The 24,538-nt window shown below is 43.3% G+C and overlaps 1 protein-coding gene across 4 annotated transcripts in view; it reads left to right on the top strand.

The window, feature by feature from the left end:
- Positions 1–69: 69 nt before the first annotated feature.
- Positions 70–24,538, top strand: part of ITPR2 (inositol 1,4,5-trisphosphate receptor type 2) — a 247,831-nt gene continuing 223,362 nt past the window's right edge. For 2 of the 4 annotated variants that reach the window (XM_048300592.1, XM_048300593.1), the window contains exon 1: positions 71–370. In XM_048300592.1, the coding sequence (XP_048156549.1) occupies positions 279–370 (92 nt within the window). In that variant the 5' untranslated portion in view covers positions 71–278. Of the gene's footprint in view, positions 371–24,358; positions 24,378–24,538 lie in introns of those variants that run through there. The other 2 variants (XM_048300591.1, XM_048300594.1) reach the window with 2 other exon arrangements.

The raw sequence follows: 24,538 nt of genomic DNA on the forward strand, positions 1-24,538 counted from the left end.
GCGGGGCGGGGCGGGGCGGGGCGGGGGCGGGCAGGGGCGGAGGCGCGGGCGGGGGCCGGGCCGTGCAGAGCCGCGCTCCGCGCTCCTGTCAGCCGTCCCGGCACCTCGGAGGCCGCGCTCAGCCCCCCGCCCGTCCGCCTCAGCCCCCGGCCTCCCCACGGATCTCTGTCATTTGCTTTGATTCTATTTTAATTTTATTTTAATTTTTTTTTTTTTTTTTTTTTTTTTTTTAACCACGAAGGGGAGGAGCGCGGAACCCAGCTGGAAAATGAGCCAGAATGTCTGAAAAAATGTCCAGCTTTCTGTACATCGGGGACATCGTGTCCCTGTACGCGGAGGGCTCCGTCAATGGGTTCATCAGCACGCTGGGGTGAGTGCGGGCCGGGCGGCGGAGCCGGGCGCGCTGTGCGGAGCCGGCCCGCGGGCAGCGCCGGCGGCAGCGGCACAGGAAGGGGCGGCAGCGCTGCTCGGCGGAGCGGGGAAAGTAGGAAGTGATGGGGAGCGGCGAGGGATGAGAGAAGTTCCCGAGCGGGGCCCGGGCGGCCGCGGTGCCGGCGGCGGTGCCGAGATCCGCGCTCGGCTCCTGCCGGGGCTGCGCCCCCGCGCCGGCCCCGAGCGCAGCACCAGAGCCCCCTCTCTGCCCTGCCCAAACGCCTTCGTACGGTCTTTATGTGTAGCTGACCTTTTAATTAATTAATTAATTAGGTTTAATTGCCCTTCCGAGAATTTTTGACAAAGACGTAAAAGGCAAAACCTTTTCTTTCTCGCTCATCGTCGTAATTAGCTCGTGAAATGTGCATCCCTTTATTTCAGGTTTGTGCCCAGCAGAGTCTGGTTGTCAGTGATGAGATATTTATAATCAGATGTTTAGCTTCATGAGGATGCTTTTCCCGTGAGCTCTTTGTGGGGTGAAAAGATGTACTTTAACTGTGGCTACTTCACTGAACCGCTGTTTGTTTCCATTTTTATTAACGGTGACCACTTTAAATCGCCCTTTTGGAATCCAGGAGGGAAAGCCTCAGCGCAGAATGACAGAGATACACTGATACATTTCTTTACGTTGATACACTTTTTAAAACCATGATGTAGTTCGGTTGCAGTGACGTGTCCCGAGGGTGCAGTGGTTCCCTCTGATGTTTGTCGGAGAGCTGCAGGAGTTTCAGTGACTTTGTGGCGTGTCCCAAAACCTTTGCCACTGGAAACAGCTCCTGCGCTGCATGGTTGTAAGTGACGCGGTCGGCAAGGCAGGTCAAACTCTAGTAAACATCTGCTTAAACATTAGTGGTACCCTCGGAGTAGCAGTGAAACTTGCTAAGGCAAGTTAATGTGTGCCTGGGTATCGCTCCTGTGTTTGTGTTAGGCTTCCTGTGTTCTGAGATCCCTGCGATGGGGGGACTGTTGGTATGAAAATGCAAACAATGAATGTCCAGGTTAACTTGGTGTGCTGCTGTTACTGTAAAAGAGCTGGTGTTCAAGGTCTTTTATATTTTTTGAAATCTTACTGAATCCAATCCTTGCTGTTCACTCTTTTGATCTGTTGACAAGTGTTTTTCCATGGTTTGTTCCTCTATTTGTTAATTCGGCGCCTTGTCTCTCCATGACTCCCCGTGTTGTCTCACATCTTTTGTTTTGCTGACTCTTACAACTTTAAATCCCGTCTGAAAACTTTTGCTTTCTGCAGCTGTTAATTGCTGGATATTGTTTCTTATTCTTGTTCACCCCAGCACTTCCTTTTTGCTGGCACAGTCTGTTGTTGGTTGGTTGTGTTGTTGTGTCTCATCGCTGGGTTCTGTTATCCAGAGGAAGCTGAATGTGCCGTGCTTTTGCTTTTCATTGTGTTCCTCCTTTCTGAGAACACCTGCTCGTGTAGTGGATGTTCCTGCTCTGACTGGGGCTTCTACAACTGTTACTTGAACACGTGTTGGCTTTGCCCTGTCACAGGATTCAGACTGCTGATCCTCCCCTGATCCCTCGGAGTTAAGGCAGGACATTTACTCACAGTTTTATAGAGGAGAAGCCAAGATCCAGGCTTGCCTAGGGCACATGGGAGCTCTTAACTAGAAGAAACAAGTGAGCTCGAGCCAATGCTCTCTACCCAGGCTCTCATTTAGCCAGAAAACCCAGCTCAAGAAAACTACCTGGCATGAGACAGAAGTTCAAGAATGCTGATGTACCTCTGTTGGCTTTTCAGTACAGCTTTTTTGTGCCCTGCTCCCTGGCATGGCAAAGGCAGCTGCAGAAACAGGAGGCTGGAGTGGAGGAGCTCTGGGAAGCTTGAAGTCACCAGTGGAAAACTCCCATGGCTACTCAATGGGATTGCTGACCCCTCTGCTGGTGGTACAAGAGCTTGGACTGAAATTCAAAGTTGTGATGCCAAGTGACATTATCTGTGCCAGCTATTGCAATTGCTGCCTTTGGACTGGCTGCAGCAACACAAGAGCCAGAAAAACCTCTTATGTTCAGGCAAAAAGCTTGCCCAGCTACACTTTTGGTGTGCAGCCATTGCTGAACTCCTGCACCTTCTGCATTCCTGCAGGTTCTCTGCAAATCTCTGAAAAGAGGAGGCCTCACCTTCCAGAGGTGCCTCTAGTTGGTGAGGACAAAGTGGAGTAGGAGTGGGGATGATTACTTGTTCATTTGAATGATTCATTTGACTGATGTGAATCCTTGTTTGATTACACTTGCTTGCATTGCTCAGGGTGCTGTTCTGAAAGGTTAGCTTGCCCAGCACCTCTCTTACACTACTGAGCCCATTGGGGAGTCTCATGCTGTTCCAAAAACTTGAAATCCAGCTCAGGACTAGTAACTGTTCAGCAGGGACAGTTTCTTTCAAGCTGTCAAAGTCTAATTGTTTCTTAAACAAAGCGTGAGCGAGGCTATTCTATAAATAAGGTTAAAAAGTGCACAGCACCTTCCCAAGCAGGGCAAGTCTGTCACATCAGTGGACCTCACTCCTTGAAGGATCCAGCTCAACACATGACTTTTGAGGGAGATTTTGAAGCATAGGCTGTTTCTTGAGTTTTGGAGTATTTTTTCCTCACTTGCTAGTGCAGAAATTTTCACGTGCTCAGTGTTCTCAGAAAACTAAAAGCCAAGAGGAAGATGTAGCTGAGCTGTCCAGATCATGTGTTGGGCCAGGTTAATATCTACTGTAACCTGAGCGTGGAAATCTTCCTCTGGTGTGGTTTGGGAGGTGTGAAGCTCCTCAGAGGATCCGTGGCCCTGTGAGCATGCTGAGAGGTGCTAGGTGAGGGCAGGAGTGCCTTTCCACACCTCCTTCTACAAAGCGGGTTTGAGAGTTGCTGGAACAACATTCTGTAGGTGAGTCCCAAAGGCTTGGAGCACTTCTTGGAGCTGGAATAAGCCTGTGTTCTTGCCCTCCTTGTCTCTGAATGGTTTCATTGCTATAAACAGCTGGTGGATGTGAGCATGAAGGCTCTGCTTTCAGCTTTGATCCCTCTTAGTCAGAAGAGGAAACTGAACCTCTCTTCCACATCTGGGGCTAGTGCTGTAGGGTGGGATGGGAGTGGGGAAGTTGGGCACTGCTGCTCCAATTCTTGCTCCTGGGTCTATATTTTAAAAGAGACCAGTTTTGCTCATTTTTGGAAGGAGAGGTGTCACCATCTGTCTCCAGGAGAATGTTCTAGGCAGTGGATCCCACAAGAAGAGGGGCACCTGTGGATCATGGTATAGGAGAGGGTTTCAGGCCTCAACATTCCCAGCTGGCTACTGCAGACCTTTGGATTCTTGAGGTACTGAGAAACCAAGCAATTCCCTGCTGTTTTTTTCTGCTTGGCTTTGGGCTTACTCTGGGTTTGGATGCTGCTTTTGATATGTGTAGTCTGGCCTTTCCAACCTCAAGGGTCTCTGAGCTTCCTCACCCGCCCTCCTGCCTTTTAAAAAATGAGAGTGCTTTTGGATGTATGAGCTGATAGTTGAGGAAATGTTTGGGCAAAGCAATTTACATCCATTGGTAGCATTCTGTCATTGCAAGATATGTTTGGTACTGGATTATTGAACTGTCCTAATACTGTAGGGCTTTCCCTTATTTATTTAGCTTTTAGTGTGTTTTGGCTTCTGCACAGCTGGAGGCCTTGTGTCCCACAGGAGATGTGTGGCAGGACCAGGCAATGAATCCAATGATCTCGCAGTGTCCTAGGCTGGTGTTGAAACCACCTTTCCCAGTATTTTGGCTGTGAATGCTCTCAGTGATGCAAGGTGGCAATTAAAACTGCATTCATCTCCTTTCAGTACAATGAAGGGGAGAAAATATTCTTGATTGGAGAGGTGGGGAAAAAAAAAGAAGTAGTGACAATGGCCAGGATCAGCTGTAGGAAAGTTTGATGATGGGCCTGTTAGTCACCATGGGGAGCTGCATTCCTGTCTGACCTCCATAAATGTGCAGTGAGAGATCTCCTGGAACATAATTAGTGGAGCATGCAGCACAACTCACCTACTCTGTGATGTATGGCCCTGGATGACGAGGATGCTAATTACTTCTAATTAGCAGCAAAAATTGTGTTGTAAAATATTTTGGACTCATTTCCTTGCATGTAATGTTGATTTTTTTTTTTAATAACTTTTCTTAATTTGTGGAAGTGCTTGCTGGAACTTTCTTACTTGAAACATCCCAGATTTATTCAGGCTTCTTCCCTGGGTTTTTGTGAATTAGTTGTCTTGTTGAACTTGGACTTCACACAGGGGTTGAGTCAATCATACTCTGTGAAGAGACAAGATTAAGTAGAAAGTGCTTAAGAAGCAGCATCAATCAAAATGTTGCAAGTATAAAAAAGGCTAAAATATGTCATCTTGGTGGCTTCAGGAACGGTGCTAAGAGACAAGATGTAGTGACTGATGATGCTTCCAAGACACCAATGTAGTGTTTTCATCAGTGCACTCATTTTTTCAACCTTTCTCTCCTGCTGTCTGTAAGTACAAGCTTTGGTTAAGGAATAGAGTATCTATCCTTTAATTAATAGCAAATTTTTCTTTCATGTGCCAGCTGGAAAAAGGTAATTAGTCAGGAAAGAATAAAAAGCCTGAAGAAAGTGAGAGTGGCATAACTAGAATTACTCCTAATTTGATTCTGACACATAGAGAATCAAATAATACCTAAAAGAGAGAAGGGAATATAAATTTCAGCTTTTCTGTGGGAAAAAGTACTGGTATGTTTTGTTTCCTAGGTGCTTTATCCTCTAGACTGATGGAACCAATGAAATTTGACAGTTTTGATTGTGTGATCCTGGCTTTTTTTTTTTTTTTTTAATACTGTGTAGGATTGGCATTTTCAGGAATGTGTTCTCTTGGTTGATTTTCTAATGCAGCAGCCCTGGTCTGAATTCTGCAGCTGCTTTGACTATGGTGATGTACACTTTTCAGCTACACGCTGTGTTTCTTTTCTGTGATAACTAATAAGCTCAATTAGATGCATTATTAACTACTTTCATTGATCTTACAATAAATGCCATGTAAGTGGAGATGTAGGCATATAAATACACCTCTGTATCTCGCATACCTTGCTATTCAATCCATATATCAAAGCTCATATCCTCTGTAATTATCCACTCTCACTAGCAATTAGGCACTGCTCCAGCTTTTATAACAACCTTATTTTGATGCTTGTTTCAAATACTTTAACAGCAGTGCCATCTTTAAATAAACAATGAGACAAAGCTTTCCACAAAGCAGCCTCAGGGGAATGCAGCAGGCCACGAGCCCCGGGGAAGCTGGTTTGTTTCAGAAGTTTTACTTGTACACAGAGCACAGCCTGGGTGTGAGGGAACATAACATTAGGCTTAATTACAGCAGTGTGATTTATGAGGCTGTATGCTTAAACGTAATATCCTTGGTTCAAAGGGCTCATTATCAAACAGAATTGGAGAGAAAACGGGGGTTGGAAGTCAGTTTACCCATAAGCTGTGTGGTGTTAACTGGAAATAAGAGAGGACTTGGATTTTGAATTGAGACAGGACATACAACTTGTGTAGTTCTCAGCTGGGCCGTGGGTGATGTGGGGAGTAGTCAGGAAAGAGAGGGTAGATTGTTTGACCTGCGTGTCCTGAAGTCTTTTTTACCTTGCTTTTATATAATGAGGGGATTAAACTAGACCACCCTTCCGTGGTTCTTGGTGTCACTAGAAACCACAGTTAACCCTGTATTTTAAAAGTGCTGCAGAGGAAGAAGTCAGTAAATCTCTGACTTCCCCAGCCTGGAAGATTGTTTCCCAAGGGGCACACAGACCTTGGCTCAGCCAGGTGTTTCACAGCATGGCGTGGTCTTTGGAACCCTCCACTGTTGGTGCTGCTCAGCTGGAGCCTGAGCCTGTTTGTTGGGCAACAGCACAAAGCCGTGTCCTCTGCACTTGAAAGTCTGGTTTCTGCTTGCTTTGAAAGGCCTGCTGCTTCTTGTAGCAGAAAAGGGATGTGGGTGAAGTTCCATCACTTTGATACACTTGGTATCAAAATGGAGAAAAGAAAATGAGCAGTAGTTCAAGGTTTACTTTCTACATTGTCTGGGCTGTGTTTTGTCACTTGATTGGAGATGCATATTTTAATTCTGTTAAAGGATATCATACCCCTTATGACTGATTCCTTTAAACCTTCATTTGTTATTTGTAAATCTGATTCCATCTAATTACTTGAACCAGCAGTTCCGCCACTATGTAGATGTGTAGGAACTTCCTGAGACGGGTCCTGGTTTCAGCTGTTTATGGTGCTAAACTTTGATGTTTTTGGACCCAGGGTAGATGCCTGGAGCTGAATGTTTGGGTATGGAAAGTTTCAAGTAAAATGGCTTTTCTGAGAACAGGATTAGCAAAAAACCCCCAAACAACCACCAAACCAAACAAAAAAGTGTGTTATCCCTGATTTTTAAAAAAACCCAAGAGTCTTGCAGATGTGTACCAAGAGTCTTCCTGAGCTGCAGTGCTCTCTCCAGCCCTACTTCTCCAGCATGGAGGGCTTGTCTTCCTCTGCCTCTGTGGAGTTTTGCCCAGGTTTGGCAGGTTAAGTTGAGGAAGTATTTCACCCTAAGACTTTGTGGGCGGTTGTGATACCTGCCTCTTGCTGGAGGGCAGCAGTTTTACCTGGCAGGGGCAGCTTCTCCTCTCTGCTGACACTGGACACCAAGAGCCCTTGACCTGACCTGCAGCTGTGTGGGAGGTGAACCCCAATTCCCAGGATTTCTAGATTCCTCTCCTGGGGCATCACAGGAGAGCTTCAGTTGGCCAGCTGCTTTGTGTTCCCTGTCTCTGGAGAAGTAAAAATCATTTCTGGTTTTAGTGCCTCAGTTCACTTCAAATATGAAACAAACCGAGAAATGACATTCTTGCAAGGTAAGGTTTTGGAAACAGAGTTAAACAAGAAAATCACAGGGTTAAAATGTACTAATTCATGTCTGATATTAAGTACTGCTTGAGGTTTTGAGGGCCTGTTTTGGCCGCGGTAGCCAAAAAGTTGTGTCAGGCATGTTCTTGCTGCTCTTGTTGCTGGTTTTGTGACTCTTTTTGTGCCTCAGTCTCTGTCTACCTCTTATCCTCATTTGTTTGCATGTTTTGATTGCTGTTGAGTAGAAACAAAGCATTGTCCAAAGTGTGTGATTTAAACCCAATTCTTATTCCTTGCTTAGTAATAAAGGAAAGAGGACCCTGAAGAGTGGGTTGTAGGCTGCAGAAAAGAATGTGAGGAAAACAGCCTCCTCTGTCCTTCCAGTGCTCCCTTGCTGGATGATGAAGAGGAGGAAGAGACGTGTGTTGATGAATTTAGGGTGAGAAATGAGCAGAGCAAGTGTTAGAAGGGAAGTGGGGCTGAACAGGAGCAGGAGCTGGACAGTTATCAACAGATCTGCAGCCCCTGCTGTGAGGAAATAGCTCTGAAAGCTACTGACAAACTTCGTTCTTTTCAAAGGGAAGAAGTCAGCTTGCCATTGCCACTGTTTACTTTGATATTTCAAATGATCGAGGCCTGTACTAAGGCTGGTATGGTGTCAAATACTTGAATATTTGTTTGTTTTTTGTTCTGAGGGTTTCTGGCTTTGTTCAGGAAAATGAATGTTTTATACCATCTTCTCCAAGAGAATGTCTGAGGTAAAATACCAGTTCCTCAGAAAGAAATTGCAGTTTTAAGATGGCCTGTGGTACTTTTTGTAACAACAGAAGTTACATAAAAGAATTGTGCTACTTGGTAATCTTCTTATATAACAGAGTTTGGGCAATTCATTTGGAATGTCCCTTTAGGTCATTGCTTCTGCATGAGTGAAGGTATAGGATTGAAATTTATGTGAAAACATTTGGCAGGAGGAGGCTGGAAGAGCATATCCAAGTGCTGTGGTTATCACTGTGGGTCCCTTCCAACTCAGCTTGCTCTGATTTGACACCAAGTTAAGCTTCCTACAGCTCTTTTCTGTATGATATTAAAACAGTAGTCAAGTTTTTGTTCTTTGACCTCTGACAGATAAAAATCAATGTCATTTAAAAGGAAAATCAACAAACAAACCCTGAAATGAGGCTCTTTATATGAATCTCAAAATACAGAAACTTCATGAGATCCAATGCTTGGGTTTCTTATCTTGATTTTTTCTTAGAGGCTTGTTTGAATTTCAAACAGCTTTTTTATTCTCTGCACTTGACACACACAAGTTAATCAGTGCTGCAGGGGCAGTTGAAAGGACACAGAATTAGGGAAACAACTGCTTGAACTCTTAGGAAGCCCCAGATTTTTTTTACCTGCTTTCCACAGTTAAAAGACAGTAATCCAGTTCTTAAGAGTAAATTTTGGTAGTTGTGTCATGTTGAGCACTGTCCTTTGGAAAATTTAACTTGGCAGCTTTAGAGGGCAGCAAAGCTGGATGTGAGCAGTATAGTTTTGTCCTGAATCTTGCAATACCTGACTTTATTTGTAAAATACCAACTCCTACAGCTCTAGTACTTTTGGATATACTCAGCTTCTCCCATGTGTGCTTTGCTTAAATATTCTCAGTCACCTTTTCAGTCTGGCTAATATTTTTTTATTGTCCAGAAACAAAAAATAAAGAGAGGAGGCAAACCCAATGTTTTAGGAAAGACTGGATATCACTTTTGAAAAGGCTGAGAGCAGTTCTTTGTTCAGTTGTGAATGCTGAAAAATGTTCAAATGCATCACTAAGCAAGTTTCATTCTCCTGACCAAAGAATAAAAGTTTAAAGCCTTCCTAGAAAGCTTTTTTTTAAAAAAATCCTTTATTTAAAACAACCAACCAAACAACAACCAAACAACAAACTGTGTGGAGTGAAAAAGGTTAACTGCCTGTCAGTAGTGTTTTCTTTGATGTTTTAGACAATTTTTTTAGGTTATCACATTTTGCTAAGGTGGTCTCAGTTTCAGCTGAATGCACTGTCCTTGCTTTACTGTCTGGCACTGGTGAGGGTGCCAATCCATAAACTGCTGCTCTAAATCTGACCAGGCTCAGTGAGCTTGGCTCTTTACAGAGAGCTGAAAAGTCAGGGTTTAGTGAAGAGTTTTGTGGAATTTCAGTGGAGCAAAATGAGGTTTTTCCATCAGGCTTGCTGATGTAAAAATCAGGTAGGGCAACATGTATAATGCTTCCTAGGTTGAAGACAGAACAAAGTAAGTCAAACTTTACTGTCAAACTTTACTTTTTTCCTAAGTCCTGAACTGATGTATAAATTTTGGATTTTAGTGTTGCGGTGAGAACTGTAAAGCTGATTACTTCACTAAATACAAGAAGTCCAAATTTCAAATAAGATTTTCAGGTATCTCTATAGATATCCTTATGTATCATTGCAGCATGTTATTTATAAAGAATAATCTTGCCTTTAAATCATAAAAGTACAAAATAACATAGAGAAAAATTAATGAATTTTTTATTTTGGTGGTGAGGAAGTAACAATTTATTTGTGTCAGGCTGGCCGAGCTGATTAAAGGAATGGAGCACCTCTCCTGTGAGGAAAGGCTGAGAGAACTGGGATTGTTCAGCCTGAAGGGAGCCCACAGAAAAGATGGAGATGGACTCTTGACAAAAGCCTGACAGGACAAGGGGGAATGGCTTCACACTGACAGAGAGTGGGTTTAGATTGGATATGAGGAAGAAATTGTTCCCTGTGAGGGTGGGGAGGCCCTGGCACAGGCTGCCCGGAGAAGCTGTGGCTGCCCCATCCCTGGAAGCGTCCAAGGCCAGGCTGGATGGGGCTCTGAGCAAGCTGGGATAGTGGAAGGTGTCCCTGCCCATGGCAGGGGGTGGAATGAGATGATTTTTAAGGACCCTTCCAGTCCAGGCCATTCTATGATATTATATATTCTTTTCCTCAGAAAAACTAACTCACAAAATCGTAGCAAAGTTTCATGACATTATTTCCTGTATAAGTGATTTAAGATGTAGGTTCTTGTCATGGGTTAGCATAGCTACGAAAGTGATTCTCTTTCAAAGAGGTGCTTACAGCTTCCTCTCTGACCTGACAGAACCTATCAACTGGCTAGTTTGAATATTGACAAAATATGGAAAAAGAATCACTTCCGTAGCTGTGCTAACCCATGACAATCCTACACCTGCAAATTTGTAGACTTAAACTGCAAAGATGTCATGAGACAACTTTTTAACAGAACCTGTTGAATAGGATCCAAGTTCAGATTTTTTACTTCCCTGGCTAGATCTTCAGGAGTATTAAAAGGTAAATTAAGATTTGTTCAAGAAACCCCTCAGAGACAGGCACCTGGCTGTTCAGAGAGGGCACTGCTGTGGCCCCAGGGCAGCTGCAGGGTCTGGCTTAGAGGTTTGCTCAGTTTGTGTTAGCAGTGCCTTCTCTTGCAGAAACAAAACAAGGTCAGGACCTGGCAGGCAATTAAGTCTTGTCTGTATTAACTTTTGTAGTTGAACAGGTTTTTCTGCCACTGAAGGCAAGGACCAATGAATGTCCCACACCTCCTACCCCTGTAATATCTAGGATACAGTAAAACCATGGTATGTAAAGTTTGGTTATAACAGCTCATTTGAGGCTGTACTGTGCATGGGGCTGGTGGAGTCAAACTCTCCATTTCATGTGATCCATTTCCTTTTTATGTCGGATTAAACTGTCCCCTGTGATTAGGCTGCTCTTAATGGAACTGTTTTCCTTGAGCAGAGCTGGAAGTGGGACAGGGCTGGTTTGAGTTTTCAACCATGGACCTAAAGTATGTTTGAAGGGAAACAGTGGATTAAGGGGTGGGACACGAGCAGAGGCTCCACTTGCGCAAGGTTGTTGACAAATTGTGGAATATAACCAAAGACTCCAAGTTCTGGGCCAGTGCTCTTTTATAAACATTGATCTGGTGAGCTGTTCAATGCATAAATTGTTTTATATTGGTTTAGCTCACAGTAACTGGGCTTACCTGGGTGTAAGCCAGTTGTGACAAAGCTAGTTAGTTCATTAAGGTTTCCATGTGTCAAAAGTTGTGTTGTTTCATTTTAAGTATGTGTCTAAAGATGCAGAATTTATCATTTCAAGAAAACTCTGTGCTGAAGAGAGTTTTACACTTGCTGACATTATTGTTGTGCTCACCCATTGGGGGGAACCTTGTTGACTGACAAGTATAATGAATGTTCTTAATTTGTAATAGAGGTGAGGGAGAAAATCCTGTGTCCTTTCTGCAACCTGATAACTGGAACAATAGAAGCCACCACCCAAAGCACTTACACTTGGTAAAACTGAGTAAAAGCTGGGCTGTGTTACCCAAGAAACTTCTTAGAAAGAAATTCAGCATCATCAGGGCAAGGTGTACAGGCCTGAGTGAGTACAGAGAACACAAAACAAAAACATCAGTCATAGACAAGAAAATCTCTTTACCCAAGAGCAATAAAATGAGTGTGTCACTGAGCACTCTTCTCTCTGAAAACTGCTATCAAAGAAACTCCTGCTGTTTGATATGTCCTGGATTCAGGAAAACAAGAATTCACAAATTCTCAGACTCATTGGACTCAATGATCTTAGAGATATTTTCCAACTTAAATGATTCTATGATTATATAAAACTATTTCCAAATGACTGATGAAGAAAATACCCGACACCATCTCAAACTTTCCTTTATGGCAGAAACAGCCCTTAAGTCTTCAGAACTGAGGTAATTGCTTCTGACTAACAATAACCTGGTATCATGGGGTGGATCCAACTCTCAAAGTGTAAATTTGTGACTTGTATTTGTGTGCAAGAAGCAATCACAGAAGAGAAGAGAGACCAGAGAGAATTGATATTACTTCTACTACAAGAACTGGAAGCCTTGGGGGTAGAATTAAAGCAATAATAAAAATGCCATCTGGAAAAAGACCTGGGTGCATCAGTAGGAGTCAAAGCAAAGAAATTTCCTAGTGACACTTTGAGTGATGATTTGCAGGTGAAAGTGACACCTTTTATGGGCAGCAATTAAAAACTGTCCAGGCAAGTCAGGGAAATGAGCAGCAAATAAAGCCACTCTCAAACAGCAGTGTGGGGTCACTGAGTTGGTCAAAAATGTGTTTGCTGTGGTCTGATCTATTTTTCCACAAAATACAGGTGAGGAAAGCTTTGGACTGCTTTGTGTTTGAGCCTCAGCAGAGAGCTGACTTTAGGAATGACCTCACAGATCAGTTACTCAGCTGTGGAAAGAAGGCAAAGGGCAGCTTAGAAGGTGACAAAGTAGGACAGAAATTTTTGACCTCTTTGGGGAAAACTCCTCTTGGTGCTTAAAATGTCAGATGTTTTCATTTTAATCTGAGGAAGAAGTACGTGGTCAGTACTATGCTGAAGCATCTCGAGAGCAGTTTACACATTTAGCTGTAGGAATTAATAGGGCTGTGCTTTCACCGGTGCTCACAGATCTGGGAGCACCAGGGTCACCTTGATGCCTCACCCAAATTAACTCTTTGCAGGTATTGCCTTAGGCAGACAATCAAGGAACTATTTCAAGGAATGACTGCTGCAAAAGGCATTGCTTTTTCTTTCCTTCTCCTGACTTGCAAAACCTTCTGAATAAGGAGCAAAATCTCCTGAATCACTCACCAGATGAATGTATCACTCCTGGAACAGATTTCAGATTAGCCAAAAGCTTAAAGCTTTCACAGGAGACCGTTTGGGCTCTTGTGATCATCTGAAAGCACAGCATCCTCTCAAAGTGGCAAGACCAAGGTTTTCTGATCTCATCAGGCAAGTTTGGAATTTAGAAATGAGGTGGTACACAGATGATATTATTCATTCAGAAGTTGTATCATGGCTTTGAAACTGCTGAAGTTGGGGGTGCTGGAAGAGTCATGGCTGATTTGCAAAATGTATGATTTGGTGACGTGTAAGCAGGAAGTGGAAAATGGTGCAGGAAATGTGACGCTGACAAGACAGATAAAAGAGAGAGAGCCCCAGCTCAACAGTGTCTTATGGAGGCATCACTGGAGTGTGTGGCTGAAGAGCTGAGGGTTTTTTTCTGCCAGAGAATTGGTAGTTACAACTGTCCACTGACATAGTTGTGATTTCTTTCACAAACTCACCTGGTGCTTGTGAAGTCAGGCACCAAAGGGCACTGCAAATAGGAGAAACCAGGCTGAATGACTTTTGTAGATGTAGAAACAAGAGTAAACCATCTATGGATCAAAGGAGAATTTGGAATTCCAAGTATTTTGCTAAGTCATTGAGACTGCAGGCTTCCAGGAAAGACACCCTCAGTGCGCCCACAGGCTGATGGGTGTGGGTAGAAAGGATCATTATGGACTTCTACCTTCAACTCTCTTATTTTATAGATTCAGGGAAATTAGGGCACTGTGTCCCACTGCTTTTGAGGAATTTAAAACAGGACTGGATGAGAATGTGAATTATACTCCAGAAGTTATTTTGTTTCAATATAAAGCAAATCTTTATATTGTGATGAAATTTTGGGGTGATGTGGACTGTGTAGAAGATCAAACACTAGGCTGGAAAACCTTGTTCCAAGCCTGTTTGGCAACATGAACATCTTTTGGATGAAATTTTACAGGAGAGCTTATGAAGTCCAGGGATTGACTGGATATGAGTGAGACATAATGAATCAAGGCGAATTCAAACCCAATTCCACTTTGTGCCTCCTTTTCCTATGTAGTTGAAATATGTGTTAAAATAGTCTACCCTTGTAGTGACAAGTGCATAGACTAAGATGACCAACTTCATGTCCAGATCAAGAATAAGGATTTCCAACAAGCTGAGGTGAAAGAAAGCATTTTCTTAGTAGCTGCTTTTCATCTATAATCTCAGTTTAGCAGAGGTCATAGAAGAACTAAAGGAATTTTATCCCTTTAGCCCGAAAGGACTGAAATGTCTTGTCAGCTCTTCTTTTTAATCACTTCAATCCTCTGAGGATAATGAAGATACTGTATTCACAGGCTTGCCTGAGTGATGAAATATCTTCAAGTATCTCCAAATGCTGTCAGAGTGGTCTCTACACCTTGGCTGGGGGTATCCACCCACCCATGTGTCGGTGGATGATGTTACCTATTGAAGGAGCTTTGGAATTTCTATGTTTTAGCTGGGTTTTGGTTGTTTTTATGTGCTGGTAGCTTGAGGGATCAAATCTGAGTAGTTGTTTTCTAAGGATTGCTGAAGGCACTCATTGTTTCTGTTAAGAAACAGGTGCAGGTTTTTTCTCCCTGACTTTTGCAGAAAAAAAAAATGGATCGGTTTTTAGGGTGGACCTTAAATACCTTCTGTGAGTTCTCAGTCTTTCTCCATATAAAATGGGCCTGAATTATTGTGAATACCATGAGGTGTGCGTTATTTCGTCTAGCTGAAGAGGAGAGGGAGGAGGATTTTCCTGTGCATTATGAAGTAGCTCTTCCCATGTGGTTTGGTCCCAGTCTGGGGATGAGGGATTTTCTCTTTGGAGGCTGCTGTTTCCACCTTAAACTGGCACCTGGGTGTCCAGATGAAATTCCATGTGTCTGGATTTCTGATTCATATCAGCCCTAATGTGGCAGCAGCTGCTTTCAAATGGGTCTTGCCTAGAGGGGATTACAGGGAGTGCTGTGAAGTCTCATTTTACTTCTTCCACCTTGGCTACAGAGTGCTGAGAGGAGGGGAGGTGGGATATTTGTGCCATCCCTTGCAGATGGAGAACTGAGCACTTGCTGGTCAGCTGTTTTGTGGGCATTGTGTTGCCAGAGTATCTGATTTAAATGCCATTGAAAGTCTGCTCTACAGCAATGACAAGATCTCTTCAAAGTTAGCTGGCAGGAACTTAGCAGAACTTTGGTGAGTTAAGTGCTGTGATACTTTTTCCTAATTTCAAGATGACAAGTTAGAGACAAGCTTTTCTGTTGTGTAAACACAGAGCTTTAAACACAAACAAATAATTATTTTTGGTGCTCTTTTCCTATGACAAAACCTAAACTTGAAAGGTAAAAATAAACAAAAACATGTTCTAAAATCTTTTCAGATTAAGGGTTAGAAAAAAGAAAAAACCAGGGCTCAAGTTCACTTCCAACTTACATAATTGCTGACACAAAGCTGCAGTCCAGCCAGATGAACAGCACATTGTGAGGTACAGGAATAATTTGTAGTCATTTTGAGTAACCAGAGTAGCACACAGCAGATACATGCAGTGGAATAAATCCTTGTCTCTGCAACAGTTTTTCTAAGAAATATGATAATATTTAGGTTTAACCAATATCTGTTTCTATCTTAATGGATCACAAGAGAGCAGTTAACTTCTGATGTCTTATTTAGAGCCCTGTACTGATGGAAGAATTTATAGGTGAGTAAACTGTGGTATCAGAGATGATTGTGTCTTTTGCCTTGGTGAATAGTTTTTCAAACCACGGAGGCTGTGGATGTAGACTTACTCTGCAAGCTGTTTCTTATCAGTGGCTTCACATTACTGCTCCCCATCAAAACAGTTTATGTGAATGTTTCTCAGCCCTCTCTAAGCAATATGAGCTCATATACTTAAGCAATTTAGTAGATGATTTGTGCTAACGGGGTTGACTGTTGCTTAGAGACCCTCAGGCTCTGAAAGGTTGTAATGTGAAATGAATGACCCAGATTAATGTTTACTTTTGCCCTTGCCTGCGTTTGGGTCAACTTAGTTCTTTTATTGAACGCTGTGATCTATGGGTTTTGTAACTCAAAGTAGTGCCAGGTATGCTGTTTTATTTCCATCTGTCAAATCAGAAGATAGTGGGGAGTTCTGCTCCAGAGAGGTGCTTGGGGCAAGGCTGGCAGCTGGGATTTCCAATCAGGGAGGAAGCTTGGGAAGAGCATGTCTGTTTTAGCAGGAGGCCAGACCTTCTGCCACTCAGGCTGAAGCATCTCAATGTCCTCTTAAACGGAAGTGTTAATCAAAATATAGCAGACTAATTGTTTATGTGAGTGGATGAGATTATCCCAGACAATGTGGTGCTGTTTGACTTGGAGAAGGAACTGTGTAACCGTATGCAAAGCTGCACCACAGCGATAGACGATTGGCTTTTTGATTAGGTCATAAAATCTGGGGAGGTGATAAAAATGGAGCTGATTTTTGGGTGGGGTGCTCTGCTATCTTTTCAGATCAGCTTATAGCTGTGGAGTATTATTTACTATGCACAAATGAATAGGGAATAGTAGCTGAGGCAGTGGGCAGGTTTTTAATCTTAATGTGCCAGGCAGTGGGTTAAGCTCTTGTGATAATGTGTCCGAGAGCTTTGTGGAGTGATAAGGAAAAGGTTAGAATAGTTTTACTGTGCTAAATATTATTGCACCATGTTAGATAGAACTTTTTAAATGGGGGTTGTTTGTACCAATTAGTTTAACTTGAAACTAGATGTGAGCTTTGGTATGCTTGTTTTTGTGTCCAGGTCCCCTTCGCAGGGACAGTGTGCAGCAGTTGCTGCTACAGAGTCTCTGTGGGAACTGGTGTGTCATGGATATAAACCTCAGGATCTCAGGCTTGCCTATAACTGCATTTAAGACCGTGCACTGACACAAAGAGATGGAATACACAAAGCACCCTGAAAGGCAGAACGCCTTCTTCCTGAGAAGAGCTGCTAAAGTGTATCCCATTTGTTTATAATTTTCCATTAAGGAAATAAAAAAGAGTGGCCTGAGAGAGCTGACATCTCTAAAAAGGGAAACAGGTGGCTTTCCATTGCATTTCTGCATGGTCCCCACCATGCTGGTTGAGAGCTGGTCATGCAGGAGTAAGGAATGGTGGCTACTTACTCCATCACCCATCACATTCTCACCTTGCTCCAGTTCCTTGTGGGACCTGTATGGTCTTCTTCAAACCAGGTAATTTCTTTTTTCCTGTCCCCCCTCATATTGTTTCTGTTCCCCTCACTTGTGCCTTGGAGGCCTATGCTATCCCATCGCCAGCCTTTCCCACACCTTGGATTCTGCCCCTTCCCCACCCACCTGTTGCTTGAGGGCGTCAAGAACTTCTTGCAGGACAAGCTAGAACCCCCCATGCTGTAGCCAGGGCTCTGCTCTGGGTGCAGAGGAGCTGATCCCAAGGCTGTCCCTCTGCCATGCCTCCTGCCCAGCCTGCCAGGCAGCTGCTTTCCCGGTGCTCTAACAGGTCCTGCCGGTGAGTGGAGAAGGGGAAATGTTTTTTTTTCCCATGTATACAATGAAAGGAAGCGCTGTAATAAACGGAATGAGGTAAAAAGGTTTTCCCGGCACATTACCTTCTAACACTTCTTCATCCTGTTTCTCTGCTCCAGGTCCCACTCTGCTGTGGGGAGTGGGACTAAATTCCCCACAGCTGGCTCCCGCCAGCCCCCAAGGCCTGGCTTCCTCTGGCAGGGAAAGCCCTGCTTTGTCCTGTCGAGGGGATGAAGGACATCTCTCCCTTGGAACTGGGCAAAGGAGGGTCTCTTGCACCTTGGCACATTGGAGCTGGTGTAGGGAAGTGCTACTTCATTGCTATTATAGCAAAAGGAATAATAAAGTCTCCAGAAATCATATAAAAGACAAGAGGGGTGGGTGGGAGGGTGGAGAGAGGAAATACTTGGAGATGTCTGCAGTGCTTCCTGTTTGCTTCTGAAAATTATGAGTCAGATCCCCCAGAAACAAAAGAGAGGGGTTTGAAAAATGGTGAGATTATAAAAAAGTAATCATGCGTACATATGTTCTCTTCTGGTTTTTGAGCCCTCAGAGCTGGAGGCCGTTTTTTGGGGCAGTGGTGACAGCAAGGAACACACACTCTTTTCCTTTCCACTGAAAGTAGAGGGGTTTTTAATATCTCTCAATGCAGCATCAGGAAGGAGACCGATAGAAAAGATACCAAAGATCGCAAGGTTTGGAATAAAATGTGTGATAGCATCACAGTTCTTCTAGATTTGATTGCTTTGGCTTGAAAAACTTTTGCAATAGGAGTTAGGTGTAGCCCTGGAGCTGGTCTGCCTTTGCTTTGTGAGCTATATACTTTGGCACAGGAGGGAGAAGGTGCGTTGTGTGTGCCTGGATTGTGTTTGAGACTGATCCAGAAGGAGGAACCATGCTCCTTTTTCCCAGGTCAAACACAGTCTGTGTCTTTAAAACCCATGGATTCTGTGGGATTTGTAGCATGAGTGTTGATAAGTGTATGTGTGTACAGCAGGATTGCACTTAAAAATGAAAAATGAAGTGGATATCATTGTTCACCTTATCGTATCACCAAGTGCAGGCTTTTCTAGAAAACCTGATTTCTTTGTTTCTCTGCCAGTTAATGCCCAGTAAATGTATGTAAGTGATAAAAGACTCCAGTTTTCCCAGTAGGAAGTGATTATCTGCAGGCGTTTTTCCTCCGTTACAGTGTCAGGATAAGCTGTGCAAGGAGACCTGGAAGCATTTCCTTCAGCTGAAAAGAATGCTGCTGAACTGGAGGGCCTGAAGGTAAAAGGCCAAACTCATTTCTTTGTAACAGAGCTTGTTGTTAAGACACACCTTGGAAGGTGATCTGACTGACAGCTGACAGCACAGCCAGAGAGTTGGAGCTCCTTGGTGCTCGGCAGAGTTGTTGCTGAGAGCTCAGGTGGACCACAAAAATCTGTATTAATAAATAATCTCTCTCATGTGCTCTGGGGTGCAATAGCCTGTACTGCTATAAATGTTTCCTGGAGTGATTTTTGCCACTAACACTGTCCCCAGACCCTGTGCAGGGATGGGGCTGGAGGGGTCCTGGAAGCTCCTCCTGGAGTGTGCAGCCATTCTGGTTTGAATGCTGAGCTCTGCTGAGCAGATACAGGGTTTTCTCAGAGCCTGGGAGAGTCTTTGGGCATGTGAGGTTGGCTGTTGTGAGTGTAGCCTTGTTGTGCTAAAAGCAGAGGAGATGCCAGCCTGCCTGGTGGTCAGCATGAGAAAGGTCTGCAGCAGTTTTGAGGTGTGAACCTGCTAGTTACGTCATTTTCCTGCTTTAAAATGATAGTTATGAAAAGTTCACACGAGTGGAATGGGCTCCTTTTCCACCTTTAACTTCACACCTGCACAGAGGTGACTGTTTTGCCACCCTGTTTGTGGCTGCTGTTTCGTGACTCTCCTACTTCCCAGCTCCTTCTGCTATGGCAGGAGCATTCCCAAGCATTTCCTCTTCAGGTTTCTGCTTTGTGCTGCTACGTGGGACTCTCTCAAGCGAGTGTGTACAGGTTGGGGGTAGGTGTGGCAAAGGGCTCCCAGAGCTGCTCCCAGCAACTGGGAAAGCAGCTCTGAGACAATCTGGAACAGCTCCCAAAATGATCTCTCCCAGTAGGAAACTGGCTCTGCTCGGTTTTAAAACAAGTAAATAAAACCACTGTGATTTCTCAGTTGGTTTTTGTTTGGAAGGGTTTTTTTTTTTAACTGGCTACTGAAGAAAGAGAAAAGCAAAGAGACTATGCAAAAATACCCAGCTGCAAAAATTTATAAACATTTATTGTTGCAAAGTGAAAATAAAAATCATACAATCCTTTGTTAAGAGAATTGGAGCACGTGTTGATATCTCATGTGCACAATTCTCATTGTCACCGGTGAGAGCTGGACACATCAAAGGGTGAGCAGACCTCAGTTCCTGCCTCCCAAAGTCATTGTCCCTGAGGGCAGAAGTAAAGTGCGGCTGAAACCAGCGGCAGGATTTTGGGAGCTGGGTTGCATGCTGGGTACAAGTTTGTTGGTGGTTTTGCTGTTCAACCTGAACAGCATAACCACTGAAGGTGGTTTTATCTGAAGGCAAAACCAGGCAGCACCGTAATTTCAGAGCACTGTCTCGGCAAGGGGATGGTCAGGAAAGGTTCATGCTCCCGGTGTAAAGCCCAGGTTTGCACCCAGTGCCAGGATATTGCACATCTCATGGAAAGGGGCTGTGGGTGGGGGAGCTCAGGATGCGTTGTGTGAGTGTGCTTGGCCTTGAAGACAGTTTCTGGGGTTGCTGAAGGAAGGTGCACTAAAGGAAGGATATGAAAAGTTCTGGGTCAGGTGCTGAGCTGCTGCAGAAAAGGGCTGTTTGACTAATTTCAGTGGAAGTACACATGTTCACACTAGCTTGGGACTTGTCCCCATTGTTGGCCTCTGAAATGAGGTGAGCCCTTTCTTTGTTTGGTACCCTGACATATAACAGTGTTTATAACATGGAGGGTTTTGTTATCTATATTGTCTGCATTTTATTTTTTTTTTACTTAAGCAAAAAGTTAGGCACGTAAAATTTTTCTCTCCTGTGTGAAATAAGCAATGCAGGATGTGTAAAATGTCAGCATTTTGATTGAGCAATGTTTTCCACTCACATTTTTACATAGTGTGACATGGGTTGGTCTGCCAGATTATTGCTGTTTGTGTTACAAAATGGAGAAAGAACTTGGTTTGTTTTCCAGGATTTACATTTCAACCTGTGTTTGCAGGATTGATGATTTGTTCATGTATATTTGTGGATGCATATATCTTTGTATTTATGTGTTTGTTTACATATATATGTTGTCGTTCCAGACGCTGAGGTTCATTATAGGCCTTTCAGTAGCATTTGAGGCTGGTTTGTTTGCTTAAACAATAATATTTTTACACTGTGCTGTTTCAGCAAAGTTTCCTAATTTTCTTCCTTTGCTTATGCTTCCTTTCTACAGTAAGTATTGCTATTTTGATGAGTAGGTGTGACTGGCTTTGTTACGGGGATGAAGTCACTTTTTGATCACTGGACAGATATTGGCATTTCTCAACAGTATTTCTCTGGGTAAATCTTTCCCTTTTCATTAAATGCTGTTAACAGTGAACGATCCAGCCTTTCTGACTCCTTTTATTAGCATGCAGTTCTTCAAAGCAGTCCTTTAAAGTGGCCACTCACAAATACGTGCAAAGCTGAGAAAAAAAGCACAAATTCTTCTGTTGTAAACTAAACATAGAATTTCTTTGATTGTGATTATTTTCTCTATGCTGCTGGCTTAGCTTTGCTGTCTCTGGCTGAATAGGTAACTATGTAACGAGTTCTGCTTGATTTTGGGAGCAGTGATGCTGTTACTAGGACCACTTTTCTGAAGTCACTGTGTACCATGGAAATATAAACCATTCAGTGTGATAGGGACTGGTTAGTGAGCTACATCCTGAAATTCACATACGGATGCAGGGTTGCCTCTGACACCCTCGTTTTTAGTTTACAGTGGTCCCAGTGTCAGTGTTTCTAATGCATGTTAGGTTGATATACCTAAAATTCTGCTTTATCTGTGCTTTCTTATATTGAGAGAGCCGAATTGCAGACCTGTTATGGGTGGTTGTAAGGTGTGAGCAAGCAGAGTTAAAGTCACGTGTTCAATCTTGATTTTCTGATTTACTTCTAAGTAAGTGGTGTGTTTGCTTTGGGCCAAATCCTGGACTTTTTACAGTGTTTGCATTCCATATATAGCTAGCTGGAATAAGGATTAAGCGGAAATTCTGCAGAGGTTAGATTGCAATTAAAAACTTTGATGAATGACCCTCAGTGTGAGGTGCTGACGCTGCTGCTTCTTTAAACTTCATCCCGCAGTGCACTTTTGGGAAGAAGGGATGATGGGGATGAAATCCTGGCCTCAGAGACATCGGTGGAAGTTTTGTCCGTTCAAAGAGAGCCAAGATTTCACCTAAAAGGAAAATGTTAGTAATGGAAAAATTGTCCAGTCCTCCAGGTGATGTGCATTATTAGTGGGTCTGTGTCCTGCAAGCCACTACTGCCTTCAGAAAGCTTTCCTAATACTCATTTTATCATTTCCATTTTTTTAGCTTTAATACAACTTTCATCCAAAAGAGGGTTTGCCTGTGGAAGTGTTTTCCAATTAAATGCCTTTAGGTTGTCGCAACATCCTTGTATGATCGACTCTTACTTTTTGTATTAAAAAAAAAAAAATAGAAAAGAAACAAAGGAAGAAATCAACCATTTCCTTGGGTTTATGGGAATGTAATTTGTTTATCAAAGGCACTCAGACAGACTGAAGCCAAGACCTGCCTGGGAGCAGAACACCAGTGTTGTGGAGAAGTGCAGCAGGACTCTGTGTGCATGGGGAGGGAGCTGGGTGGGATAGGCTGGCACACCTCCTCCCATTGCCAATTCCCCGTGGAATCACAGAATATCCTGAGCTGGAAGGACCCACAAGGATCACTGAGTCCAGCTCCTGGCCCTGCACAGCACAGCCTCAAGAATCACCCTGTGCCTGGGAGCGTTGTCCAAACACTTCCTGAGCTCTGTCAGCCTTGGGACTGTGACCAATTCTCAATCCCCTTTTGACAGCAGAAAATAGGTGTGCTTGGCACCACTGAAAATGACTCAGTGTGTGTTGCATTGATGTGAGGATCTTGAAATACTGTGCAAATGTTCATTTACTTGGCAAAAATGAGCATGTCCAAGCAAAGCTCAGTACCATTTTCTTGGTGCATTTATGGCTTACCTATTATGCAGGCCAAGAAAATTGCAAAACTGAGACTAAAATCTAATCATGTTTTCTCCTTTCCTCTGTAACCTCCAAATAACATTTTATTCCTTTGTAATCATTTATTTTAACTCTGTTCTTATAATTTAATTGAAATTGCACAATGTTTTAAATGTAAATGTAGCTATAAAAATGGATAAACAAGTTCTACTGAACAGAAGCTTTTGCAAGCTAAATACACAATACAACAGAATAACAAAATGACATTCAGGATTTATAGCCGGATTACTTAATTGAGCAGAAAAACTTCTGCTTTTATTCCCCTTGTCCTCCCTTTGACATGCAAGCCTGCAGGTACAGTTACAAGAATGTATGAATGCACTATCAGATGAGGGAGGAACTTGAGGGCTAATTATTTGTGCAGTTATTAGTGCAAATGTGGAGCTGCCTGCTTGCATGGTGGTATTTTTGTTTCCCAGTATGTGCTTGGGATTGTACTTTCTGCCCATGTGTCTCCACACCATTTGATAATACAATTCAAAGTGACCCACGCAAGCATTTTTTGGGATGGTAGGAATGGCTGAGTGTTCCTGCTCTATGTGGCTGAGTGTTCCTGCTCTGTGTAGCTGAGATAAAATGCACCACATCCTTATTTTACACTGAAGTTGGTGCATGGTGAAATTTGTCTGCTGTTTTAGACACCTTGAGGAGTTTGGAATGTTTTAGATGCATAGAAGTTTGCTTTACCAGAGTAAGGGTATTTATTAAACAGCTCCTTTCAACCTGTTTTCTGCTTTGTTTGTGGCAATTAAAATTTGTTCAGAAAGGAAAGTATAAAGGTCCTAAAGTTTGAGGCAGGCAGGAGCCAGATTTTGTTGTCTCTGTGCTGCTGTACCTCACTGGCATGAAGTGGAGTTCTTTAAATATCGTGTTCTGCTGTCCTCCCATTTGTCAAAAGGGCTTTTTAACATGGAATCTTCCTAAATGGTAGAGATTTAATAGCCTTGCTGTAAGTGCAAGGAAGAGCCTTTTTATTTTCTGTGTGAGCTGGGATTAATGTAGGCAATCCTCAAAGATGTGAAAGGTGATGGTGAAAAATTTGGCTTTGGAAAGAGACAGGAAAAAGGACACATTTCATACAGGGTAGCTAAATCACAGAGCTATAAATCATTTGAAGCAGGACTGCTAGTCAGAAAAGAATATGAACTCACATTTTGGGAAGGGTGAGGTAGGATGACTGTAGATTTTTGGCAGGAGACCGCTTGAAGCACACAAGAAGTGGGCTGACCTAGATGCCTGATAAGAGGCTCAATGAAATGAAAAGTGGGTGGACTTGGAGAAGAACTGGGTGGACCTGATTGTTTTGGCACTTAGGTATTTGATGTTTGATTTCCAGGGTAGCAAAATTTGAATCACCTATTGTTCGTTATTGGTTGGTTTCTTCGTGGTATGACTTGCACCTCTCTTCCCGAGTGGTTGCTGGGATGTGTGGAGCATGGGAGAGGCTTTGTGCTGCAGTTTGGAAGGCAAGAAGTGTCCTGGGTGGCAGGTGCTCTGGAGGAACATTTCTATGGAGGAGGTTGTGTGAAGGGACATCTGAGGAGCAAGGTGAGGGAGGCTTTGGGGGCTGCTCCTTTGTTCATGAGGGCATGTTAAGGTTATGTGGTTTTGGGATGTACCCTCAGCATGCTTTGCAAACAAAGAAGTTGCTGGGCTCCACTGGCAGTTAAAACATCCAGGTTCTCCTGCTGATGCCTGTCACCAACGTT

Source organism: Corvus hawaiiensis, chromosome 4, assembly GCF_020740725.1.
Source record: "Corvus hawaiiensis isolate bCorHaw1 chromosome 4, bCorHaw1.pri.cur, whole genome shotgun sequence".
NCBI lineage: Eukaryota > Metazoa > Chordata > Aves > Passeriformes > Corvidae > Corvus > Corvus hawaiiensis.